The sequence below is a fragment of the Vicugna pacos genome, chromosome 26 (assembly GCF_048564905.1).
Source record: "Vicugna pacos chromosome 26, VicPac4, whole genome shotgun sequence".
Classification (NCBI taxonomy): Eukaryota; Metazoa; Chordata; class Mammalia; order Artiodactyla; family Camelidae; genus Vicugna; species Vicugna pacos.
In genome coordinates, this window is record NC_133012.1 from 15,268,474 (window position 1) to 15,295,753 (window position 27,280).

Below are 27,280 nucleotides of genomic sequence, written 5' to 3' on the forward strand. Positions count from 1 at the left end.
TTGCTTCAGCTCCCAGTCTGCCTTGCATTGCCCTGTCAGTGCTGCTGCTGCTGGAAATTGCTCACATTTCTTCTTCGCCAGAAGATGGTGGCAGGGACCCTGCGGGCAAAGAGGCTTCTCTCTGACTCTGCTGGGCCTCTGTTCTGCTTGTTCCTCAGGCAGCACTGCGGATCTTCAGCCTGTTCCTTCAGTCAGGGGCCAGTCACAAGACAGGAACCATATGGTAATTTGAACAGATAAAGCTTAATGAAAAGAATTGTTAACTATTTACAGGGGATTAGCTACCAAGAAGGAATTCACATTAAAAGGAATACCCTAGGGCTGAGAGAGCGAACCCTTGGAAGGAGCGAAGTGGGAAGGGCAGCTGCCTCCTTGGGTTGGGATTCAGCTTCGTTGGAACAGCTAGAGCTTTTCCAAGTTGCCGGCACACCAGCTCGGACTGGCAACCTGGAAGCCTCCTGCTGGGGTGTCATTGGGCCAGTGTTGGCAGACCGGGAACCAGGGGCCGGAACTGGCCTGCCAGACACCCCGCCCTGCCGCCAGCTCAGGTGCAGCAAGCCAGTGCTAGTTGGCGGGCAGGGAATGTCAAGTTGTGACTAGCAAGCAGAAGCCCTCTGCACGGGGGTACAGGTAGGTCAAGGAATCTAAGACTGATCTTATTTAATGCTTTTTGTTTGGCTGTTCACAAATGATCCAAAAGGGTACAAGGGTACATAGTGAAATCTCCAAATAGTCAAGTTCTTCCAGAGAGTGAAATGCCACCTTGAGGGGGATGACTTGCCAGAACATTTTAAAGCCCTCTGTAAGTAAGTAGAGAAAAATGGCAGATGGGTCACTCTATGGTTGGTGTTCTGGACTGAATGTTTTGTGTCTCCCCAGAACTCCTACACTGAAGCCCTAAGCCCCAGTGAGGCTTCCAAGGAAGTAATTCGGGTTAAATGAGGTCGTAAGGGTGGGATCCTGACCTGGTAGGATTAGTGTTCTTATCAGAAGAGACAGCAGAGAGCTTGCCCTCTTTCTTTCTGTGCCCACACACTGAGGAAAGGTCATGCGAGGACATAGAAAGAACCTGGCAATCTGCAAGCCAGAAAGAGAGCTCGCACCAGAAACTGACCCTGCTGGCACCTTGATCTTAGGCTTCTAGATTCCAGAACTGTGAGAAAATTAATGTTGTCACTTAAGCCATCCAGTCTGTGGTGCTTTGTTGTGGTAGCCCCAGCTAACTAAAACAGTTGTCATTACTTACTAGCTTATTACAAGTAAGTTCAAGGTGATTCATTTAGGGGAAAATAGTCCAAACTATTAATGGTGTGTTGTGTTTCTTTCTTTCAGTTGTAATCTAGAAAAGCTATTTTGGAGTGATATGCATCCAGGCCTACAAGACAGTGGCTTAGTGCAGAGCTAGAGATTTTGTCATTAAGGGTTAGCCATCACTCTCAAGAAATAAATAGAATACCACATATTGTATAGTCTAGATGTTTGGAGCTGAGCCATGAAGACTGGGAGAAAGGTAGTAGCACATACGGGAGCCATGAGGAAATGCCAGGCAACGGGAATAGTTTTGTCACCACGGACATATTTAGAGAACCTCCAACGTGGAGGTACTGAGCTACCAAATTTTATCTGTGGAGCTGAGCTTCCAAACACTGTTTCTGGACCCTGCTGATGTAACAGAATACACACTTCATAAACTGATTCTGTTGGGCAGGGGAGAAGGAAGTGTTATCGTTCAGTTTTCATTTAATGTTTTCAGTTTGCGGAGTTAGTATTTATTTGTCCACATTACAGTGAAAATGCTAAAGTTCAGAGATGACTTTTCCCAAGTTTACCTGATTAGGAAGTGTTGAAGCTAGCATTTGAGCATAGGCCTGAAGAATTATGAAACCCATGCACTTTCATCTCATTATACCAAGCTGTCTAATGTGGAAGAACTCTGAATGGGGTGTCATGACGCCTGAGTTCTGGTCCCAGACTCATTTGCGGTTTGTGTAGCCCTGATAAAGTCCTCTCTAGACTCTAGACTAAGCTAACTCTTCTGTAAAATTGAGCTGATATATGTTCTGTTTGCTTTTTTAAAAATAACTTTATTTGTTTTATTACTCAGATCCTTTTTCTTACTTGGTTTTTCCACTTGACCTATCCATTTCTAGTAGACAAGTGCTGACATCTCAGCCATGATTGTGAGTTTATCAAGTTACATTCTTTTAACAGTTTTTCCGTCATAGAATTTTAAGCTATTTTGTTCGTGTGTGTAATATCTTCTTGGTGAATTTTTCTTTGTCCCATATAATGCTTTTGGTTCTTAATTCCATGTATTTTCAAACATTCTGAGTAATGTTTGACTCTGACTCTTGTAAGGAACATTTATAGCTTTTTAAAAAACACAGTATGAGAGTTGCTCATTTTTAATGAAGGAGTCTAACCCAGTCATACTTACTGTGTTAATGGACATGTTTGCATTCATTTTTGCTGTATTATGTGAGCGTGTGTTATTTGTTTTTCTTTATCACCTGACATTAGACTGGTCCTTTTTTTCATTATCATTTCTCTTCCTTAATATCCTATTTCTAGTCTTCAAGTAGTTAACATATAAATTTAACAGTATATATATACATTTTTAATATATACATCTGAGACTCAACAATATAAATCAGTATCAGAAAATTCCCTATTCTACAAAAGACACATCGCTGGACATGTTTTACCATATCACTTTTCCTACCCTACATTTTCTGAAGTCAGCTACATTGTTAGTACCAGATAATTATTATTTTTTTTACTATTATGCTTTCATTTTTAAGGGGATCATTATTTAACAGTTAGAGTAAGTTTTGCATCTACATTCACTCATTCATTCAGCAAATATTTGAGAGGTTGCTACAAGCCTGAAACTCTTCTAGGCACTGGGGAATCAGAAGCATACTACCTACACAAAAATTCCCACCTCTGTGAGATTTGTATTCTTGCGGAAAGTTAGAGATATAAATTTGGATATGTCAGTATATTTTTAATATGTAAAGGACAGATGAGATTATTAAGGGAGTAACTGTAGATTCAAAAAAGAGAAAAGGTCCGAGAACTGACTCTAGGGCCATCCTAGCAAAAGTACCAGGAAGGAACTGCCGGGGGGATAGGAGGGAAATAGGAAAGTGTGGTCTTGGACATCAAGAAAAATTATTTCAAGGAAAAGAGAGTTCTTAACTATGTTAGATGCTGCAAGATGAAAACTGAGAATTGACCTCTGGATTTAGCAGCACGGAGGGCACCAGTGACCTTGACAAGCAGTGTGAGTGGAGTGGCAGAGGGGAGAACTGCTGAAGCAGAGGAAACCAAAGACAGGAAGTGCAGGCAGCCTTCTCCACTAGCCTTGCTGGGAAGAGCAGGAGAGAAGTGGCAGGGAGGGGCGAAGGTGGCTCATTGGAAGAGTGGGACAGGAAGCTTCCCAAGATGGGAGAAGTGTGTGTGTGCTGAAGGGAAGTAGCAGAAGAGAGGAAAAGAGTGAGGTAGGAAGGTCAAGGGAGGTTATTGCCAGAGAGCCCTTGAATAGGCAAGAAGAGATGATATGTACAAATTAAACCACTAATTACTGCCTCCTTAGAGAGATGCTTTCACTTATCTTCATATCAGATAATGAGATGATACATGTGAAAATACTTTGTAAACTTGTAGAGAGCCTTATAATGTAAAGTAATAGAACAATTCAAATGGAGACTTTAAAATAAGTGGTCAGTTACTTTTTTTTCCTATTTGACCTAAGCGAGGGAAATGCTTATTGGCTGGTCTTCAGCTGTGTGTATTTCCATATAGATGCATGTACTAAGCATCAAAACGTTTCACCTAGAGGACTTTGGGATTTTCCCACACTGAGAATTTGATGTTTAACCTTTCGACCACCCAACAAGCAGAGAAAACATTACCCGTTTTATCTTCTTAGAGCTTTTAAATAAGCCTGAAGTCAAATGAGAAAGCCAAGTGTAATACTTCCATGAACATCTTTTTAGCTAGAATAAAAATAGATGTGAATAGAATGTCATGGACAGCTCATTAGATTCTTGCCCAAAAATATGAAGTAAAGAACTATATTCAAACAATACTTGCTCTTTATTGTTTTATAAAAATGTTGGTACAGTTGCCAATATCAGGTAGGGCCTAATACCGAATGTTCAACTTCCTGCATGAAATCAAATACATTTTTTAATCATTCTTTACTTTTAAAAACTAGTATTGATTTGATTTAATAAAAAGTGTTTTCACAAGAAGCTAATAAGGATGACTAATCTAAATAATTTTGGTGAATACAAATGGTTTTTATTTTTCCTCCTTCTTTTCGTTATTCTCGTGTCTCTATTTCTCAGCTGCTAAAAGGTAATGCATTATGTGGTGATCAGATAATTGATATAATTGTTTCAAGTTACCTTTTTAGTGTACTATCAGCTTGTAGGCATCGGTTTCTCTAATTGTCAACTAGTGAATCCTCTATCTGGCATTTAATCTTGCCTTCCTGGGAAAACCAGACCCCACCATGGAGTAAATTTTTGAATTGCTGACCTGAAGTAACATGAGACTGTGCCTTGGCAGTGAACCTTTGCCTTCTGTTGTTCATAAGGAGGATAATGATGTATTCTGTTGCCTGAGGCCCTGGTTTCACTACCTTAAGAAGTAACATCTAAGTACTAGTTGCAAAGGTCTGAGTTTGGAAATTCCAGAGAAGATAATTGCATTGATATAATATTTTTATTTCTTTTGGAAAGATGAGGTAATTTTAAAATGTAACTTTTATCATTTCTACCACTTCTTAAAACCACTCATCTTACTTATGTCAACATGACTTAGAAGATTCACAGAGTTCCCTGAAAATGACCATTACTTATTTTTATGACTAAGTTATGTATGTTATTTTATAGGTGTGTTTGAAATTTTTATTTCCATGTATATATACATGTATATATTCCATTTTTGTAAGTAACAAAACTGTGATTAAAGAACTAGAATGAAGAGTGTTTTTTTATTTCTCAGTAAAACAGAAAAAATAGTTTTCTAAAGCTAGAAAGATTCCCTAAATGTTTTTAGCAATATTGAAAATACTGTTAAGCAATTCCCCCAAAAAAATTCCCTAGAAGGTGTAAAATGTAATTTCCTAAAAGCAGAGAAGTGAAAGGCAAATTTAAAGTCTTCTACCACTAGATTTCTGTCATTTCATTTTTCTGCTGTGACAGCTTATGCTTACAAATGAGTTAATTTATATGCCACCTCTGAGATCCATTCTGGATAGATTTTCAATAGCAGTTTTGCAAGATCTTTTTGATATGAAAAATTCCATTTTCTCAACCAAATTTGCGACGTCTAAAAATATTACAGTGATACCTTATCTTTAATTACAATATCTATATTTTCCTATCTGGTGAAAAATAGTACTATAGAAAAAATTAACTTATCTAGTTAGACTATACCCACCTGAAGCCAAGAAATCAGAATTGTATTACATGTAATAGATTATGTTTGTCAAAATCACACGTGCTATTAGTTTCATTATTTTGAAGTTTGATAATGCTTTATTTTCAGAGTGATTGTACTTTATTAATGAAAGAAATGAACTTGTTGGAATTTAAAACTTAAGTTTGTATATATGTATATTAATTTTCAGGTAATTTTATATTTTGTTTCTATTACTTAGAATTTTGAGTTTTTAGTTATTTTAATTAGCTATTTTGAGGATAACAATCTGTCACCAAATTTAGTTTAAGAATAGCTAAGTTGTATAGTAATAGAGCAAAAATTTGAAGACCATGATCTTTTTACGTGTAAATGGTTCGATTCAGTTTTTCTAAATTAAACTATAGGACAGTAATGACTGTTCCACCTCCCCTAGATAAGTGGGTAAGTTTGTGGAGGTGAAGCAGAAAACATCTGTTTACACTCAATATCACTCAACATTTAAGATGAAGGACCAGATCCCATGTTTTCTTAATCTTACTGCAGTGTTTTGTGAACAGGTCAGGAGTTACAGCAGCATTTTGCCAAATTTGGAAAAACAAAGCTAGAGAGAGTACAAGTACAAACAGCATAAAATTTCAAGCCAACAGTGGCTGTGTCTAAGACGTTGGAAAGAAAGATACAGTACTCAGAGGATAAAATGTGTGAAACTATCAGCCTAAGTGAATCACAGCAGTTTAGTATTTCCTGAAAAATTGGTGAAGTTTATTTAGAAGTGTTACCTCCCATGAGGCTTTTAATCTTACAGATGCCGTTTGTTTTAGAAGTGAATCTCTCCAAGTCTTTGTTAAACATGTATGTAATTCTTTTTTTTATGATCCTCAAATATATCTTTTTTTTAAACATTTTTTATTGAGTAATAGTCATTTTACAATGTTGTGTCAAATTCCAGTGCACAGCACGATTTTTCAGTTATACATGAACATGCATATATTCATTCTCACATTTTTCGCTGTGAGCTACCACAAGATCTTGTATATATTTCCCTGTGCTATACAGTATAATCTTGTTTATCTATTCTACATTTTGAAATCCCAGTCTGTCCCTTCCCACCCCCTGCCCCCTTGGCAACCACAAGTTTGTATTCTATGTCCATGAGTCTGTTTCATATATATAATTCTAACGTATTTCTCCCTAGTCCTTCATATTCTATGGTCCTTGATGTCACCCTAAGTTGTTGTGACAGAGACTGCAAGCTGTTGACCATAATCTCTTCTCTTCCCCCATAATCGTTAGGATTGTGGCTACACAGTTCTTCGTTTTCTGTTATCTCTTGCACCTAGGTTTGGCCATGTGAGACCTAAGTTCTCTGTAACTGAATGTGAGCAGAAGTGATTTATACCTCTTCTGTGCCTGGCCTCGCTAAAGCTTTAGATTCTCTTTTATTACCTCAGTCTAAGTTCCTAGCGAGGCCTCTCTTCCGGTTGTCCTTCATTGCCACCTGACCTACACTCAGTAGCCCTTTGCCTTTTTATTACTCAGTTGTCAATTATCTTTTCATCCATAAGCATTCATTAATTCACACATTTACCAAGCCTCTTACATATGCCAGGCATTCTGTTAATCACTGGTTAAATTCTTATAAAAGTAATAAATACTGCCCTCTCAGCAAATTCATGGTTAAATGGCAGAAACAGAAATGTAAACAGGTAAATGCATGCAACCCAGTGTGAATAGGGTTGTGATAGAAAAGCAAGTGATAGAATAGGGATATATAAAGGAAATAACTAGAATTTATCCAAGGTACAGGGTTGACTCTGAGAAGGTGTGATGTCAAAGTTAAGGTACGTTACTATAAGGGATGTGACTGATTAGGATTGATTTGGAGTAGCATCTTCTACAGTGGAGAGAGTGTGGCAGCAGAAGTTTTCTTGCAGATCGCTTTCCTAAGAGTCTGAGTAAAAAAATCGCATTGACCATTTGATATGGAGCAAAGATTATCTCCTTGGCAATAGCTGCAAAGATATCAAGGATTACCTCCAGAGAAAGTAAAAAGCTAAGCAGGAAATGGAAGTTGATCTGAAATATTGCTAGAGTTGGCCATTGCTCAGAGACCATTACAGTTCCCAGAGCTCATCCTAGGCACAGAGTGAAATTGTTTTTATCAACAGGTTAGGACTAGACTTTGGTTAGGGTTAACTTAGTTGGTTTCATGAAGTTCTAGCTGTAGACAACCATTGAATTTGATGATAACTAGCAGATCTCTATAGCAGATGGAGTCTAGAATGAAGCATCAAGGAGACCTGATAAGTAGCAGCTTAACACCTAGCACTGGAGTAGGGAGGTCAAATAAATGCACTGTAGTTCCAGGGAGCTACTGAAGTATTAGGAGAAGATCTCTGTCACAGATGGACAGGTAGCAACTCAGGTACTGAAACTGGGAAATAAAGAATGGATTCCGATGATTGGAATCAAATCAGGAGCTCAGTTCCTGGTCCCAGAACAAGACAGACACTACCATCCAAATCCCTGGCCTTAAAGTCTTTGGATACCTCCAGCTAGGGACAGAATTGGTTCCAGAGACTAATGTTAAGCAACCACAAAGAGTACTTAGTTCAACTTCAGATGGTTAGAGAAGGAGGAAATCAGTGACACTATTTCAGTACCAGTGTTCTCATAGTAAAGACTCTAGTTCTTATAAAAACCAGGAAAACCATGAATTCAAGGTGCAAATAATATTAATTGCATTCAATGGCTTAAGAAATTTTAATTAGAGCAGATTTTTAAGATCGATAATTAGTAAGCTATACTCCATGCTTTGACATGCTTCTTATTACCCAACAAAAATAGTTTCCGTGGTCCTGCATTTAAGAGCTTCCTCAGTGGGTCTGCTGATAATTACAAAAGCTAAAAACAAACAAACAAACAAAACAAAGGCAGGAGTACATGGAGAGAAAGGATTTCATCTTATAGCTCATTTTAAAGAGACATCTGCAGAAAAGATGGAACGTGAAAATTTGTGTTATGTTTAAAGAGATTCTTCTTAGAAGCTGAGCTAGCCAGTCTTCAGCTCCACCTGTACTTCTGTTACCCTCCAGCCTCTTAGAGACTGTTTCTCCTTGTAGCCATTATAAGTCTACAGCTTTTCTCTTTAATATTTCTTAACAATTTAGAGGCTGTCACTTCTTCGACTTCCCAAATACGTGTTTTTTAATTTGACTGTCATCCTATAGAAATTAGGAATTTTTTAAATCAACATGTATAACTCCTGTCAGCCTCTTCTGTGCAGTTCACAAGTTATACTTTACCACTTTTGAAAGGCTTATTTTTTAGATACATAATATTGGATTCATAAAAAAGATTTTCATTTTAGCAATTAATGTTATAACAGCTAAAGGTATATAAGTAGAGTTTTTTGCTTTCAGGTTAATTTTCAGGTTAGTTACGTTATGCTTACTGATGAGTTTTAACTGTATTGGCAATTGTAATACAAAAAATATCATTTACAGAAACTACTTATTAATGAAAGATGTTTAGGTTAATTTTAGGTTTTAGAAGTTAACTTTTAAAAGATAGATTAGATAAGCAAAAAAGGTATTAAAATAAAGTAGATTGGCTTGTGGATACAGGTATACTTGACCTGCTCCTTGTAATTTAAGGATTATACCCACAGATTCATGCCACTGTGCTCGAGGGAAATGGCTGTATTTGTTTTTTAAAAGGCTCAGAACATTAACATGATACAAGATCACTGTCATTGCCAAGAGGATTAGTAAACCAGTTTGAGTATCATTTTCCACCTTTATGAATTGGTTCTTGTTCTGAATGTTCATCATAGTGATATTCAAATTTCAGACGGTTTAGACTTTTTTAAACTTTGGAAAGTTCAAAAGCAAAGCTGAATCTTTTAAAGGTCTGAATTCCTTCTGACCTTTAGTGATCTACTGGCTTGAAGTTGTCCCTTTCCTCAGAGATTCTAGTAGGTCAGGTCGGGTGTCCTCAGCTGAACTTTATGGATCGCTCGCTGCTCCTTGTCAACCTCCAAAACACTGTAAAGTTTAACATGGTTAGAACTACGCCACAGTAAAAAAAAATTATTCTTCATCTGTGACATTAGAGCATTCATTAAGAAAGTAGTCTCTTCGTAAACTACAGAGAAAAAAGCATGTAGACTACTGAAAGGTTTGAAAGTCGTTAGGTGTGATTAAACCAATATTTGTTCCTAAGACAGTTTTAGATAAAGTAAGTAATCTTTCAATTGACTATTCTATAATTAATTCATTTGTATATAGTAGGCACACACCAAGTGTCTGCTGAATGACAGTGAATTCACATTAGCTTATTAGTTGATGTTAAATATTCATCTTTGAAGCTAAAAATAGTTAAAAGATAATGTAAATAATATAGTTTTGTCCAATATTGTCTGAGTTTTGATTTGGGGGTTTCTGTTTATGCTTTTACTTGCCCAACACATTTTAATTTTTGTTTGGGGACCATATTTATGTTGTTATTCTGGTAGAAGGGTAAAGAAACAAGAGGACCAAATGATTTCCAAAGGCCATTCGAACTCTAAACTCATTTATTTCCAGTGAACAAAGGAGACTAGGTAAACACCCATTCCTGATTTAAGGTAGGAGATAATTGTCAAAACCAATAGCAAACATTGCATTTAATGGCAGTTCATTAAAAGTATTCTCTTCAAACCATGGAACAAGACAGGAATGCTTAATGTTACTCATACTATTCAACATCATTTTCAGAAATTTAAACCTTTAGTAATCAAGACAATGAAAATGAAGTATAAATATTAAAAAGTAAGAGCTACAACTGTCACTATTTTGAAAAAACTTGTGATTATCTACTTAGAAAATCCAAGAACAAAGTTATTAAGATTAATGAAGGACTGTAATAAGTTTAGTTGGATACAGAGCAAATATACTAGAATCAGTAGCTTTCCCATTCATCAGAAATAACCAATGGAAAATGTAATAGGAATAAAAGGTTCCATTCACAATTACACAGAAACTATGAAATGAATGAGTAAATCTACCAAAAATATTTAAAACTAATATGAGAAAACTGTAAAACTTTACTGAAAGACATAGTTGAAGACCTGAATAAATAGACATCCTTGTTTCCAGTTGGGAAAAATCAAGGGGTCCTAAATTACACCAGAATTCAGTGTCTTCCCAAACAAAATATCAGTGGGATTTTTAAAACAGAATTGTACAATTGATTTCAAAGTTCACTTAGAAGAGAAAATTACATATCAATCACCACAAATATTTTTAAAGATTGACAATAAGATGGAGTCTTGCTTTACCTAGTATGTCAAAAACATAATAAAAAGCTATAGCAATTAAAGCAGTATGATATTTGAGTAAGAAGAGACAAATCAGAGTGGAAGGGAATAGAAAATATAAAAACTGACCCAAGTGTTGATTTCTCTTTTGCTCTCCATTCCATCCCATTCTGCTGCCAGAAGAGCCCACCCCTCCCAGGTGATGATAAGTAATGTGCTTTAGGGTTAGGCCAGCTTACTGTGATATCATGGGAAAATTGTTTTTTACTTTCTGCCAGTCTTTGGTTCATGTGAGCCGTGCCAACGTGTATTATTACACTATGTGATTTATTACACTAAATTGAGCAGAGGCTATGAAGGAAGCAACACGACTACAGAGGCAGGAAGCCCTTTTAGGCTCCCAGGCTCTGGTTATCTCTTTTATACATAAATCATATTCTTCTTTTTTAGAATATATATATATATATATTTTTTGTCTGGGACACAAACTATTCCCACACTCCTCCTCGCACCTTTTAAGGTGATAAATAGACAAGTGGGTACCAAACGCCATCATCAAAAATGATAGGTGCTTTTGCTAAAGCAACGAGAGGTAGAACTCATATATACAGTGGAGTTTTAATGAAAACCTTTAACTCAGATTTCTTCTGATACCCTTACTTGGGTGGTTAAAGAATATAAATTGTCCCACAGTTCTGCCTGTTTCTTCTTACCTTCTCTCAGTATAGGATGGATTAGAGGCAAAAAACCATTGGCCATTACTATAAAATTTTAGGAAAGTAGTGAGTGCTAAACAAAGGTAGTAGCAGTGGGTGGGTGTGAGAAATTCAAGAACAACAGGCTTTGTTAATCGGTTGTTAGTTGAAGTTAAGGAGAAGGAGGAGTTGTCAGCATTAGCTCATAGAAAGTGGATCAGATTCCCAGCTGCAGTGGTCAAGCAGGTTCGGCACAAACTGGGACAAATGACAGACTGTGCTTAAAGGGTGAAGCTTTGATGAGAAAACACAGGCACCTCATGAGCAGTAATGGCAGCACCAGGGTAGAGGCAGAAGTCACAGATCAAGTGTGTATTAGGTCACAGGAAATACAGGCAAAAATTGTGGTTCAGGATGTAAAACCGAGGCATGACTTCAGATTGTGGTGCAAAAACAGCTCCACATTGAGTGGTCCTCCAGGAGATTCAGTGGAGTTGAGTCATGATTGTTTGGGGCCACCTAAACCCAAGGAAATGGCTTAGCAAGAAGAAAGCAGAAAAGTAAACTGTGGTCACAGACAAGATTGTTCTCCCTGTCCTGAGAGGAAGAAGAAACCCGTGGAATATACGTGTGGAAGGGGATTTAAGATGATAGATTAAAAAAAAAAAACATGCTAGATTGATTCCTGAGTATTCAAGGAGATTATTGCCGATTATTGACATTGAGTGACTGAGTGTCTCCTACCCATGGTAGAGCCAAAGTAACTTCCCAGTACAAATGGATTACCTGAGTATTGTTATTAATACACTGCTGAGCTGGCTTATCTCTGGTACCAGGTTGCTTTATCTTTCTAAAGCACCATTTTCTTTGTGTCATTACTCCACTTAAGAATCTCCTGAGGCCATTTGTTTGCTGTCAGATTAAATTCCAGTGCTTTAGTCTTGCATTCAGAGACTGCTATCAGTTTACCTGTCCTTTTCCATGAATGCAAATCTTCTGTTCCAGGAAGATGATCTTTCAAATATGCCATGTCAACCTAGAATGCTCATATTTCTTCCTGACATTAAAATTCATATTTTCTTCTTCCTGAAGCTTTCTTATTAACCTCAGTCTGTTGTTCTTTTCTTCTGTTTACTCTAACTTGACTCATTTCCTTTTCCATGTTTGTACCTTTTGTCTCTCCAACTAGTGTTCTGCTTCTCCAACATAGATAATTGTCTACTCCCTAAGGGTGGAGACTATGTGTTCTCCCTGTTATCTATGCTATTAAAAACTTTCTTTTTAATTTTTTATTTGACTACTTGTGTAATGTTTTGAAAAGTCTTAGTCTTCAAAATAGTGGGAAAAAACTGACTCATTTTGCCTGGCTTTTCATATAATAAGGTGTAACTTAGAAATACAAAATGTAGTTTCCTTACTGAAAGTTCTTATGGTTTGTTTTAGTAGGACTTCTCAAGATATTAGATGTTTAAATAATTTTAACAGTTTGTACACAATTTGCATTATGACTTAATATACATGAAGAGATAATAAAGAGATTAAGTTTGTTATCCTAAATAAGGATTTTTTTCTAATATAAAATAACCTTATGAAATGTGGTGAAAATATAATTTTTATATTGTTGATAGTCATATAAATTGCTGTAAAATCCTTGGAGGCAGTTTGATAATATGTATGAAATGGTTTTGTTTGACCAATCAAGTCTACTCCTAGGAATTTATCCCAAGGAACTATTTGTAGCTGTATCTGAATATTTTCAAGGCTGGTCATTATAACATTGTTCTACAATAGTAAATTACTGTGAATTACCTAAGTAGTCAACCACATGGAATTCATTAATTGTGTTATGCTACAAATATTTACTATGTAATATTATATGGTTATTAAAAATTGTCTACTAGACTATTTGGTGGCATGGAAAAATGGCCCTGATATATTAATAAGTAAAAAGGATCAGATTACTGAACAGTATAGTATAACTCCCATTTTTTGCCAAAAAAGAAAGCAAAAAAATTTTATCTATGAATTTTTAAATTCTGTCTTCTAAATTATGTCCAGTAACTATGCATAATTTTTGAAATCAGTAAAACATTGTTTTATTAAAGAATTTGTTATAGTTCAGAGAGAAAATAAATAGTGAGAAATTACTTATCTACAAGGAAAGATCTTGAAATTAAGAAAAACAAAAGAGATCCCCTCCCCACCATATATATATATATATATATGCACTCCTAATTCTGTTCATCCTAATCCTAGGTAGAATTCAGAATGATTGTTGGTGGTAACTTGACTATAGTGATCTAGAGTTTGCAACTTAATTTCTAATCTAAGCCCTACCATTAAATGGTTTCTTTAGTGGTCGCCATGAACAGCCAATCAGAGTTTCACTTTCTTCTTTTAGAAAATTAATAGACTACAGTGAATAGACTCCTAATTAAATAAGTAAGCCTATCTAGAGAGCACCTATCATAGTAGGCATTCAGCAAGTGATGGTGTTCCTTCTGAAGAAACTGCTAGCTCAGAAATTTAATGTTTTCTGAGAATGAAACTGAAGAAATGAATCACACTTCCTTCAAAGTGCCAGTTTAAAGTCTTCGAGACCTTAATGATATTCATTGTAGGAGCCTTTGAACATTAATTCGTTTTATTCACATGGGTAATTATTTATAATATGATTAAGTTCTACAGAAGACAGTCTTTTCACACTTTTTCACTCTGTTAATTCACTGTTGACATAATCGACAGCATTTATCTTCTAAAAGAAGGTGCTCCTTCACACAGTCCAAATTTATTTGCTCTCAACTTCAGGTTGCTCTTGGCAGAACAGACACTGAAGACTTGGACCTCTATGCTACATCTCGGGAAAGGCGATTTCGTTTATTTGCTTCCATAGAATGTGAAGGGCAGTTATTCATGACTCCATATGACTTCATTTTGGCTGTTACAACAGATGAGCCCAAATGTAAGTGTATTTCTTAAGTTATCTCAATAATTTTGTAAGACTTTTTACTTCTCTCTTTATAAAAATGTAGAGCCATGTAAGTTTTTCGAAACAATTAACAAAGTAATATGTTTCAAAAGATTACTATGATATACAGTGTCACTAGACAAATATTTCTTATAAACTCCTACTGGTATCTTTTTTCAGAAATTTTGGTTGTTTCTTCATTCTCAGTGCATTAAACTAAACACCTTAGTCTTGATATTCAGTATAATAGGCTCATATTCTGCCAAGTCAGTGCTTATGTCAGACTGAACAGAATAACTCAGAGGATGGGCTTTGAAGTTAGACCTGGACAAGAGTTCTTCCTGTATCTCTTCTGAATATGCCATGGCTCCTGCACTGTAACTGTAGGTTAGTTGTTTCTCACCTGTCCCTGTGTTAGAGCAGTGGTTCTCAAGCTTCTTTTGGTATTATGTGCATTCTTGCAAAGTCACTTTAATGTCTCACTTAATGGAAGGCAGCTGGATTCTCATATTGCTTTTGTGTTCCGTCTGTTGCAGTGTTGTTTGTAGGAAAATGTCTTGCCAAATACCCAGGTCTAAATAACCATAATTTGTATCTCAATTGTTCTTTCAAGTAAAAATTGTGTTCCGTGAAAAAGGAACTAGTTCAGTTCACCACTCAAATAGATAATCACACAGTGCTTTTTCCAAAGACAACCATGGTACTTTGGAAGGCAGCAGAAGTGCTTTAATGCACTGTTCCCATTTCATCTCACAGCATATTATTCAATGACATGTACTCAAAGACACCTGTCAAATGCCAGGTACTGCACCAGGCACTGGAGATACAGTGGTGAGGGGAACAAAAGGAAATGTCCTCTGTCCTCACGGTGCTTACAGTCTAGTAGAGGAAGCCAACACTGATCAATGAAATTTTCAAATAAATAACAAATTATAACTGTGATAGTGCCATGAAAGACAGTTTCTTGATGCTGTGAGAGTGTATTTTTGAGAAGTCAGGTAGCTCAGGGAAATCTTCCTTTGGGAAATAAATACCAACATGGAATATGAGTCTCGTGAATAAGAGTTACCTAGGTGAATGGGAAGTTGGGAGTGGAAAATTTCAGCAGAAGAAACAACATGTCCTGAGGTGCCATGACAAGAAGGGATGTGATATATTTGAGTGAAGAAAGAGCTGGGTGGCTCTAAGTGCAGAGAGCAAGGAGGAATACAGTGTGTGGAATACGGGTATGTGGGGTGGGGCAAATCATTCAGAGTCTGCAGGCTGATTATTAAACATTTTTGTTTTTATCCCAAAAGTAATGGAAAATCATGGTAGTGGCTTAAGATTCAGAAGAATTTTAAAGATCTTACTGGCTCTATTCAACAATTTGTGACTTTAGCAGCATCCAGTTTAGCAGATAGAAATGAGCTCTGGGTAGCTGTACAAAATGAAAATTTTTTTAATACGCAGAAAGCAGCAAGAACAAGAAAGTTATATTAGGCAAAAAAGCGGGTTGGTTGCTGTGAGATTACTTGCCTTTAGGGGATGGCTGGGGTCTGTCAGGCAGATTACCTGACTGGTGGTGATGAGACAATTCCTTATTGACTTTTTTAAGATTCCACATTTGGGAGAGTTGACACTGTAATTAGGTCTCAATTTGATGACGTGGGGCTTAGCATAAGTGATTCCATGTTGGGCCTGTTGTCTTGTTTTCAACAGGAGCATACCATGATTAGGTTGTGTTTTGAAAGATCTTTCAGGGTAGAGATAGACTGCAGAGGGCCAGAGTGGCCGTGAGCAGATTAGAGAGGAGACTCTTGTCCAGGCTTCGGGAAAGCTCCTAATGATGGTGGCAATGGTGATGATGGAGTAAAGAGTACCGAGGATTTCAGGCTGGCTTAGCTGGATGGCTGACAGTAGGGACCAGGTTTGAAGGGGAAAATCACAACATCAGTTTCAGACATGATGTAGATTTGTAAAAGAGGAGATATCAAAGAGGCAGTAGGATCTAGCTCTTAATCATTCATTTCAGTTCATTGAAAATCAAGGTCCCAAATAATTAGTCGTTTGCTAATCTGCTTGAAACTGTCAAATGAATGCCTTAACTTAGCTCAGAACAATTATAGCCATTTTTTCTTCAGAGACAGAGTTATGGCAAAACCAAACCTTAAAATAAATCCTCGAGATCTAAAGTATAGAATGGTGACTGTTAGTTGATAATACTGTATTATATAAAACTGAAATTTGCTAAGGAAATCTATCTTAAGCATTCTCAACAGCAACAAAAAAGATAACTAGGTGGTGAAAGAAAAATTTATAAAAGTTCAGAAATTAAATCTTCATTAATTTGGCAAATTGGTACTTCACAAATTAGCTTTTAATGAATTAATTTTTGATCCGTTGATTGTATCCATTGAGATCAGGGGAGAGGACTGGTAGGAAGTATGTATTTGGGACTCACCTGCACATGGTTGTTAATTAATACAATGTATATGGATGGGATTGTCTAAGGAGGCAGTATGATATGAGGATAAAGGTGACAGTCATGATACAAAAGGCTAGAATTTAAGTAGGGCTCTTTTTTTGAGGAATTTGAAGGCTATAGTAAGGGCTGTTCTCTATGTTCCTTTGATGTCCCTTTCCTCCTTCCCTCTTTCCTTCCTTCGTGAAATATTTATTGAGTACTTAATTACCATGTGCCAGATAACCATAAAGCCTTGGAATTGGTTGTTTTTGTGTGTTTTTTTGTCCTTCTATAATACAGTAAGTTTCCTGAGTATAGAGACTTTGTTTGTACATAGAAAAGATCATTATATATAAGTAGATATATATGTGTTCCATACATTTTTGTGTAGTTGATTTTGCACAAAGTGGATTTTTATATTATTGTTAGTATAGATTTAATAAAAATGATTCATATATATCTTGGAATATCAAATGGTATTTTTGCACTAAATTCTATCATTTTTGTTAAACATATTTGAGAAGTTATTCTTTAAGTGGCACCTAATGATTTAAAACTTCATACTCTGAAAATCTTCAATTCATTGTCTTGTTGAATTTTTTCTTTATAATATATTCACTGGAAGTCTGCTGCTGGATTTTTGCTTCTTAGAAATGACTTTAGTGGTGATTCTTTTGATAGCTATTCCAAAAGCATCACTTGCAGGAAAAAAACTGGTTTCCATTATAAAAAATTAACACAAGATATTTAACAACCACAAATTAACATTACTGAATTTCTAACCAGCACTTGTAAGACATAATTAAGAATCATCACTAAAGATCAAGATACTTATAAAAACTTTTTTTAAAGTGTAAGGTTTTAAAAAGAAATATCTGCCTTAAAATAGAAAATATGCTTCGTAGACTGAATATTAAATCATATACATATCAAAACATATTGAAGTTAGACAACATGTTTAGACCTTGGCATTCAATTATTCATTTAAAAATAATAAGCCTCATGAGGTTTTTTTTTAAGGATTGAATGATATCAGTTGTGTTTAGTGTAATACCTGACATGCGGTAAGCACTTAATAAATGTTGCTAGCTGTCATTGTCATCATCATCATTATCACTAGAGTGCATAGCTATTATTTTTTTTTAAATCTTTAACATAATTTTATGGAATCAACAGGAATAATGGTATGTTATTTAAACATTTGCGTAATAATTATAGTTCAAATAAATGTTAATTGGGATATCTGATTGTTGACTGCAACTTTGTGTAAATCAAGAAAATTTCCTTTTTTACCCACTTAAGTAGAACCTAAGGGAGAATTTCTTTCTAGAACTAAAATAAGTAATTATTTTCATGTAGCTTCAAGTATTATTTTAAGTTTTTAAAAATGTATTGTTAAAAACTTTAGACATATATAAAAGTATTAAAAATATAATGAACATCAACCTATAGCTTAAGAAATAATTTATGTCCCAAAGAATGAAATCTCTCTTCACCTAAGTTATATTTATATATGCAGTAATTTCATGTGAAATAAAGAATTTAGAAAATCAGAAAATCCTTTGAAGAACAATCTTAATGGCTCTTTAGTCTTTATAAAAAAAAGCCAATAATACTGAACATGGTGACATATCCGGCAGAATGAATATGTCTTTTGTGAATAACTGACCCTGGAAATCTCATAAACCCTACAAAACTCAAGAGTGTGTCTAACTTCCCCTTTTGATAAATAGCTCCTGAACATTGCATAAGATCATATGAGTGTACTTTTGTATCATTTATTTTTCTTCTTTTCTTACTGCTATATTTCAAAAGCAACAGAATAATAAATATTATATACATTGTTGTGTTCATTATGGAAAGGAAGATGCCTATGAAACGAATGCATACAATATTATGATTAAGGTTAAATGCTGAATTCTACCTTATAGACCTGTGTTTTTAATCCCTTGATTACACATTTGCATATGAACTATCTTGGGTTCAAGAAAGAATGTTGTTGCTACACAGAGAAGAAAACTATCTTCATAAAAATCAGTTTGCTTAATTTTATAACATATTTATTCCCTTTTGATCTTAAAATGACTTATTATACTGCTTAAAAAAGAGAAGTTATTTAGCAAAAACTGCCTATCTTACAATCTTGAATTTGATATTATTTACATTAACTATGGTTAATTATACAGAAATAGCCACATTGCCATGTAGAAAAATTATTGGTTGTCATTATTGTAATGTAGCTGAAATAGTTCACCAGTTCCTAACACAGTTGTATTGTAGGACTGAATCACATACAAACCTGGAGATAATTCTCTGGCAGGCATTCGATATTCACAGTGTTCAAACCTGAGCAAAGGAAGCAGCAATACTGACTATGCATTTATTCCAATACTGTAAAATTTATAGTGTTTGAGGTCTTCAAGCATGTGAGGAGGAATCAGAAAAAGAAAGTTATCTCAGGTATTTTATTCAACTATAACCTTCTTAGGGAAAAAGAATGGAAAACAGGCCAAGAGTCTCTCTGTCACATTACCTGTTCTCTTTGTCTCTTTTTCTCTTTGCCCCTATCCTTTCCCTTTCCCCTAGAGAGACCTGACCTTTGAGTTATAATCAGAGATACTAATATCTCTAATTAGTATAGCTAATACAGCAGAGATCATGGGTAACACCTTAAAATTATAATTTCTCTATGTCAATATTTTATATTCCAGTGTATTTAATGAATATCATTATTTGTGTTTTAAGCCCAATTGGATATTGAACATAGAGTAAGTTAACTTACTTTATAAATCCAGAAATCCCCAAAGTAAGATAATGATTATGGAAAATATGTTTTCTATTCCACTGATATTATTTATTATAAGTGGTTTATAGTACATGAAACAAATACATAACATAATATATAACATACATAGATCCAGATCTTGAAGTTTAAAAAAATTTTGCCTTTTAGATACAAAATTCAGTGTTATGAATTGTGATTATAAATGGTTACTGAATTTTGATATATGTTACATGAAATATTTAGTATCTAATTTTTTTATGTTTGTTTATTATAGTTGCTAAAACATGGAAGTCACTTTCCAAGCAGGTAAGTTAAAGCTCTTAGTATACATATGCACACTATACATGCACACTACTTTTATATTTATTTATTTATTTATTTAATTTATTTATGTGATATATACATGCATATAATTTTTTCTGCAAATTAAATCACACATGAAAGTGCATTTTTTTACCTCCCAGACGGTCAGTCAGAAAATGAAAAGATGAACAGTTTCAAGGGTTGGTGAAGGTGTGAATCAGTGGTGACTCTCATGTGCAAGAAGTATAAATTGGTTGACCCACTTTGGAAAACAGTTTGGCTGTATCTACTAAAATTAAAGATACATGTGCCCTATACCTAGCAGTTCTACTCCTGGGTTTAAATTCTACAACAGTGCATGTAGATGTACCTGATAAAGTTAAATTTGACTATGCCCTGTGATCCAGTAATTTCACACCAGTGTGTATACATAGAGAAACTCTTTCATTTATGCAAGAGAGGTTCACAGGAATGTCTATGGATTGTTCCAATGGCCAAAAAAAAACTGCAACACAGTATCAAGTAAATACAGTGAATACTATACAACAGTGAAAAATGAATTACAGTAATGCTTTAATTAGATGAATCTCAGAAACATAATGACAAAGTAAGCAGTTCATAAAAATGTAAGATATAATTCTATTTATATAAAGCCTAAAGCTGGGGCAATTTTATATAAATTCCTTTTGCATTTTTATATGTATGATAAACTTCAATATAAAATGATGAAACAGTATTATAGCATAGCAATATAGGGACCGTCCTTAACCAGTTAAAAGGAGAATCCTCCAAAGGCCTACAGCAAACATCATGTTTACTTGTGAAACTTTGGAGAAATTCTCTTTAAAATTAGGTGTAATGCAAATATGTCTGCTATTACAACTACTGCTCACTGTTCTACTATAGTATGGACTGATGTAGTGCATTAATTTGCTAGGGCTGCCATAACAAGAACCACAGACTGGGAGCTTAACACCAGAAAGTTATTTTCTTACAGTTCTGGAGGCTGGGAAGTCCAATATCAAGGTGCTGGCAGGGTTGGTTTCTTCTGAGATCTCTGTCCTTAGTTTGTAGATGTCTGTCTTCTCTATCCATCATCTTGTCTTGTCTTTACTCTGTGCACGTCTGTGTCCTAATCTCTTCTTAAAAGGACACCAGTCATATTGAATTAGGACCACCATAATGACCTCATTTAATAACCTTAATTATCTCTTTAAAGGCCCTGTCTCCAAATACAGTCTGAGAGTTATGACTTTAATGTGAATTTGAGGCAAACACAGTTCGGCCTATAACACGTAATACGACAAGGGAAAAAAGAGTTTCTAAGGATTGGAACAGTATCAAATAATATGATTGAGAGAAAAATGTAAAAATACATAGATTTCAAATTTATTCAAATTTAAAAATTTAGCGGGGTTGCTGCTAGATGTAAGATCAGTGAGCTAAAGTTAATGTTTCTGTACCAGCAATAGCAATTAGAAACTGTACTATCAAATAAGCCACTTTCACAGTAGCAATAAAAACTATTAGACACTTTGTGTGTTTAACAGAAGATTTGTAAGATATTATATTTTTAAGATATGAGTAAACAGAGAAATATATCATGTTCATAGATAATTCATCTGGAAGAGTAAGGGCCCGACATTTTCGGAACAACTCTGAAAAGTAAGGAGGGGTCGAGGGGAACCAGAAACACTTGGATGAGAACAATTGGGCTTATGTCATATTAAGATTAATAATAGAGCTATAATAATTAACATTATATCATTGCAAGAATTTTAAAAATGAGATCATAGTAATAGAGTCCAAAAATAGATACAGCCTATATGGGAAGATCTATAAATCACTGGAGAAAGAACTGACCTTCAGGTATTAGAACAACAGTCTTTCCAACACAGAGGCAAATAAAATTCGATCTCAAACTCACCATTATGTACAAAAGCAAATTTTCAGCTGGATTTTCTTATTTTTGACAAAAATTCTGAAATATTAGAAGCAAAATGAGGGTCATGAGAGGTTTTTTTAGACAAGACACATAGAGCAAAATTCAAAGGAAATTATTGGCAAAATTTACTAAATTAAATATTAAAGAGTTTGGCACACCAAAAGACAGTGTCAACAATGTTAAAAGATGTATAACAGGAGAATATATTTGCAACGTATTAACAGAAAGTTGAGTGTCTTGTAAATAAAAAAGATAACCAGCTTGATAAGAAAAAAAATAGGCATACACTGCCACAACGGCCTATATATATATATAAGGGAGCTCAGCCTCAGTAGGCATCAGGGATATGCAAATTAAACCAAAGATATGAGACTGTTTCACAGCCGTCAGATTGTCAGCTTCTAGAGATCTAACAATACCAAGAACTAGCAAGGACAAGGAAAAGAAGGAATCAGGTGAGAATGTAAGTTGGTGTATTTACTTTTGAGACAAATTTTACAAAATCTAATAAGGTTGAAATGCATATCAAAAATTCTTCTTCTATGGTGCAGCCACTATGGAAAACAGTGTGGAGATTCCTCAAAAGACTAGGAATAGACTTACCATATGACCCAGGAATCCCACTCCTGGGCTTGTATCCAGAAGGAAATCTACTCCAGGATGACACCTGCACCCCAATGTTCATAGCAGCACTATTTACAATAGCCAAAACATGGAAACAGCCTAAATGTCCATCAACAGGTGACTGGATAAAGAAGATGTGGTATATTTATACAATGGAATACTACTCAGCCATAAAAACCGACAACATAACGCCATTTGCAGCAACATGGATGCTCCTGGAGAATGTCATTCTAAGTGAAGTAAGCCAGAAAGAGCAAGAAAAATACCATATGAGATCGCTCATATGTGAAATCTAAAAAACAAAAACAAAAACAAACAAACAAACAAAAACAAAGCATAAATACAGGACAGAAATAGACTCACAGACAGAGAATACAGACTTGTGGTTACCAGGGGGGTGGAGGGTGGGAAGGGATAGACTGGGATTTCAAAATTGTAGAATAGATAGACAAGATTACACTGTATAGCACAGGGAAATATACACAAAATGTTGTGATAGCTCACAGAGAAAAAAATGTGATGATGAGTGTGTATATGTCCATGAATGACTGAAAAATTGTGCTGAACACTGGAATTTGACACAACATTGTAAAATGATTATAAATCAATAAAAAATGTTAAAAAAAATTCTTCTTCTAGATATGGATACAGAGAAACATTCATGTGTCTATAATAGGAGTCCTGAATGTGTTTCCTGCAGCATCAATTGTGACAGAAAAAAAAAATTAGAACCAATGTAAATGTCAATCAGTAGAGAAATTACTAAACAATTGTGAAATAAGCGTATCAACGGCAAATGCAGTAATACAGAGCCAAAACGAATAAATACATTTAAGTGTACCAGAGTGTATCAACAGGAATAGACCTAGAAAACATAAGGTTGAGCAAAACAGCATATTGCAGTATAATATGAACAGACTGTTCTGAAAGTGCAAAGACCTTTCAGGAGTCCATGAGGTCAAACTGTTTTGTTACTAATACTGAGAGATACTTGTTTTATTACCCTCATTCTCACAAGTGCATGGTGGACTCTCCCAGAGGCTGCGTAGTGAGCGATGATACCATCACTCTGAGAGCTCGTAGGATATATGCTTGTGTATTTTTGTGTTTTAAAAATTTATCATTTCTATCTCCACATGCATTAAATATTGATAGAGATAACCCACATAAACAGTATTTCTCTTGGGTCCATAATAATTTTTAAGAGTATAAAGAGTTACATTTCAGAACTGCTGACATAGACAACTGCTGTGTAGCCATTAAAATAAAAATGAAGAGTATTTGGAAGAAAAATATGCCCACGATATATTAAATACAAAGAGTAAGTTACAAAACAGTATGTAGAAAATGATTTAATATTTATAACAACAACAACAAAAATACTATATAAATATGCCTAGGTATAGAATTAGACTAAAAAGATATTAAATAAAACTTTTCATGTGGTTAATCCCTGGATTACCATCAGTTTTTATTGTCTGCACTTACTAATTTTCCTATAATATTTAAACTATACAATAAGACAAAATTGTACTCATTTAAGAAAATTGTATAAATCCTTTAAAAGGCAATTCTAATTCTAAGTAAATGAATTTAATCCAGCAAATATTTGTTTAGTACCTGCTTGTAATACTGCAATATAATTCTGACACTAACCACCTAGAGTTAGTGTCAGACACATAGATTTAAGGGCCAGTCCCCAACAAGACTGCCCCCATGCCAGCTGCAATTCAAGGGTCTCCAGGTCACCCACACTTCTGACCACCTGCCTGCAAATCCAGACACAACTCCCCTCAAGTTTGATAATTTGTTAGACTGACTCATAGAACTCAGGAATGTTCTACACTTAGAATTTCAGTTTGTAATTATTAAGGGAACAAATAAAGGCCAGCCAAATGAAGAGACACAGGACAAGGTCTAGGCGGGTTCCAAACACAGCTTCTGTACCCTCTCCCCATGGGATCAGGGTATGTCACCCTCCTGGCACATCACTGTGTTCAGTAACCTGAAAGCTCCACTGAGCTTGGTGTCCAGAGTTTTTACTAGCGGTTTCAATATATAGGTACAGTGGACTGAATCACTGGCTACATCACCGAATTCAATCTTCATTCCCTCTCCACTCCTCTCCCCAGAGGTCAGGCTAGCTCAAAACCCCAACCCTCTAATCACATGGTTGTTCTTTTTGAAGGTCAACCCCTGCCTGAGTCATCTCTTTAGCCTAAACTTGGGTGTGATCCAGGCATATAGAGTCTTCCTCCCAGGAACCAGGGACAAAGGCCAGTCACATTCTTTATCATATGACACTGCTACATATAAGAGACTGCACTAGGCACCGGGAGTGGGGAGATTGCAGCCTGAGTGGAAATACAGATTTGAATAAAATTTAAAAGTCCCTTAACACAAGACAAAGGAGATCAATGTGTCAATTGAAGGATCTAGACCTGAAGAAATTAAATTATTATGAAAATAAACTGCTTAGAGTCAGTGAGGGTATGGCCAGTCATTTACTAGTGTGTGACCTTAGGTGAGTTGTTTATCTTCTTTAAGACCCAATAAAATATGCATAATGAGGTGTTTTGTTTTGTTTTGTTTGTACTAGCCCACTGCCGGGCATATAGAGGGCACTCAATAAAAAGTAGCTATGATTTTTTGGTCTCTAGCTGAGTTTAAGTAGAAGAGATGGAATTGAATACATGGAAACAGTTAAAATGGAGAAAGGGAAGTTAATACTTATATAATAGAGATGTTATAAATTAAAGTTTATGAACTGTACTCAAAATGATTTTTTAATCTCTTACTCTACCAAAAATGTTTGAGTTTACTGTCATTTAAACAGTAAATAACCCAGCTTCTCATCATTAATCACACCTGAATTCTTACCTCTGTGCCATTGCTACCCTACGGTCAAATACTACTGAGTGCCTGGTGGCATCTGTTACCTGCAGTGCAGAAATTACACGGTGAAGGAAATGAAAGCAAAGATTCACAGATGGACTTCAGGGAGTCTGTAAATCCCCTAAAAATACCTCTCCTGCCTTTGGTATCCCAGGGATTCCTTCTTTATCTGCTAACTCAGCTCTGTAATGAAAAAGGTGGTTTATAAATGTCATAGAGCTTTTTTAGGTACAACTACATTGGGAAGCATTTGTCTAAAGTAATGTTCAAACTTGACAGTACATAAAAATCACCTGGAGATCTTGTTAAAAATACCCATTCTGGTTCAGTAGGTCTGGAATGGGATCCGAGATTCTGCATTTCCAACAAGCTCCCAGGTGATGAGGCCTGGGCTTTTATAGGGGAACCATACTTTGAATAGCAAGAATCAGATCTGGAAAAGAAGTGGTTTCAAGTGTTTTTTTCAGTATGTTCTTAGCAGACTAATTTTTTAAAATTTCAAATTATGTCAAGTTGTCACACCAAATCCTTTAATAATTTTTTCCACTGTTAACCTAATTATAATTTTCACTTAGTTATTTTTAACATAGTATGTACAATAAATTCAAAATCATTTTAGTATCTGAGCAATGAGTTAAATGTTCAAGTTTTCCAAAATAGCTCCCCTCAGCTTGATTTAAAAAACAAAAGAAAAGCTGAATAATAAGCAGTTGAAGTTTGTGTTCTTTACTGAATATTTAAGTTAAAATTAGAAAAACAAATTGCAACAGTAGCCATAATAACTCAATACCCTATCCTTTCACTTCCTCTGGTGTCATCATTCTTTGAGTCACTATTAAAATACTCTTCATTCCTTCCCAATATAATCCTCCATCCATTTACTTCATCTACCACAAAACCCCTAAATCCAAGAGGGCTACAGAAAACAGACAGTGTGTGAAGCCTAGTGGTCTTATCCTACCTACATTAGGAAGTCTGCCGTTTCCAGTGGCTTCCATGGAACCATCCTTTTCTAACTGGCTCCAGAGCTTAAACTCACTGTTTATCTTAATTAGATTATTTTATTTGTATACATATATAAATATATCTTACATATATTTATCCAATTATTAAATTTGTCTGAAATTTTTGGTAGCTCTAATTGAATTTAATATCACATCTGTATCACTCATCTGTACATTTAGACTCTGGGCAAATATTGGGTTTTGTGGTTGAATGAACCACAGATACAGAATAGGATATAAATATAGCCATGTCTCAGGTCTTCTAAGTGGAGAATTTTTTTGCATAGGCATTTAAATATTTTTGGTCTATTTTATAAGTAAATGGTTTACCTATTAATAATCAGTATTATGATACCTTATGTCATAGGAGTTGAATCAAATGCTCTCAGAAACACCACCAGTTTGGAAAGGATCATCAAAGCTATTTCGAAACCTTAAAGAAAGAGGTAAGTTAACTTTAGTATTTATGCATTTTAATATTGACGCTATATTATTTATACTACTTATACATACATATTTTCCTCATACTTAAATATTTTTATAATTACATATGTGTGTGTATGCATAGAGAAGAAAAACACCAAAATATTAATAGTGGTTGTTTCTCAGTAGTGGGATTAAGAGTCGTTTTTAGTTTTACTTTTTATATATATTGTACATATCTTCCAAAATTTTTTACAAAAATCCTCTTTTTTAACCATATTGAGAAGCATAGGTTATATTTACCCACAGGGAGCATTTTTCAAAATACTGATCTCCAAATGTCTGTTTTTCTTCTTCCCATTTACTTCCAGGGAATCAGATTTTCTAAATTTAATCAATATGAAAAACTTGCTGGATATATCTTTTGTCTGCCCAGTTTGAACATGTTTCTTTTAAA

The 27,280-nt window shown here is 35.1% G+C and overlaps 1 protein-coding gene and 1 long non-coding RNA gene across 5 annotated transcripts in view; one reads left to right on the forward strand and one right to left on the reverse strand.

Moving 5' to 3' along the window:
- Positions 1-26,834, reverse strand: LOC140689484 (uncharacterized). The gene is made up of 6 exons (XR_012064487.1): positions 26,756-26,834; positions 21,860-21,913; positions 20,928-21,074; positions 19,144-19,190; positions 9,365-9,482; positions 1-185 (listed from the first exon to the last, which is right to left on the reverse strand). It is a non-coding gene; the product is annotated as an uncharacterized lncRNA (long non-coding RNA).
- The window catches only part of MICU3 (mitochondrial calcium uptake family member 3), an 83,078-nt gene that overhangs the window by 14,822 nt on the left and 40,976 nt on the right, over positions 1-27,280 (forward strand). For all 4 annotated transcript variants that reach the window (XM_006198031.4, XM_072950383.1, XM_072950384.1 and 1 more), the window contains exons 2-4: positions 14,239-14,392; positions 19,904-19,935; positions 26,768-26,846. In XM_006198031.4, coding sequence (XP_006198093.2) covers positions 14,239-14,392; positions 19,904-19,935; positions 26,768-26,846 — 265 coding nt within the window. The remainder of the gene's footprint in view (positions 1-14,238; positions 14,393-19,903; positions 19,936-26,767; positions 26,847-27,280) is intronic.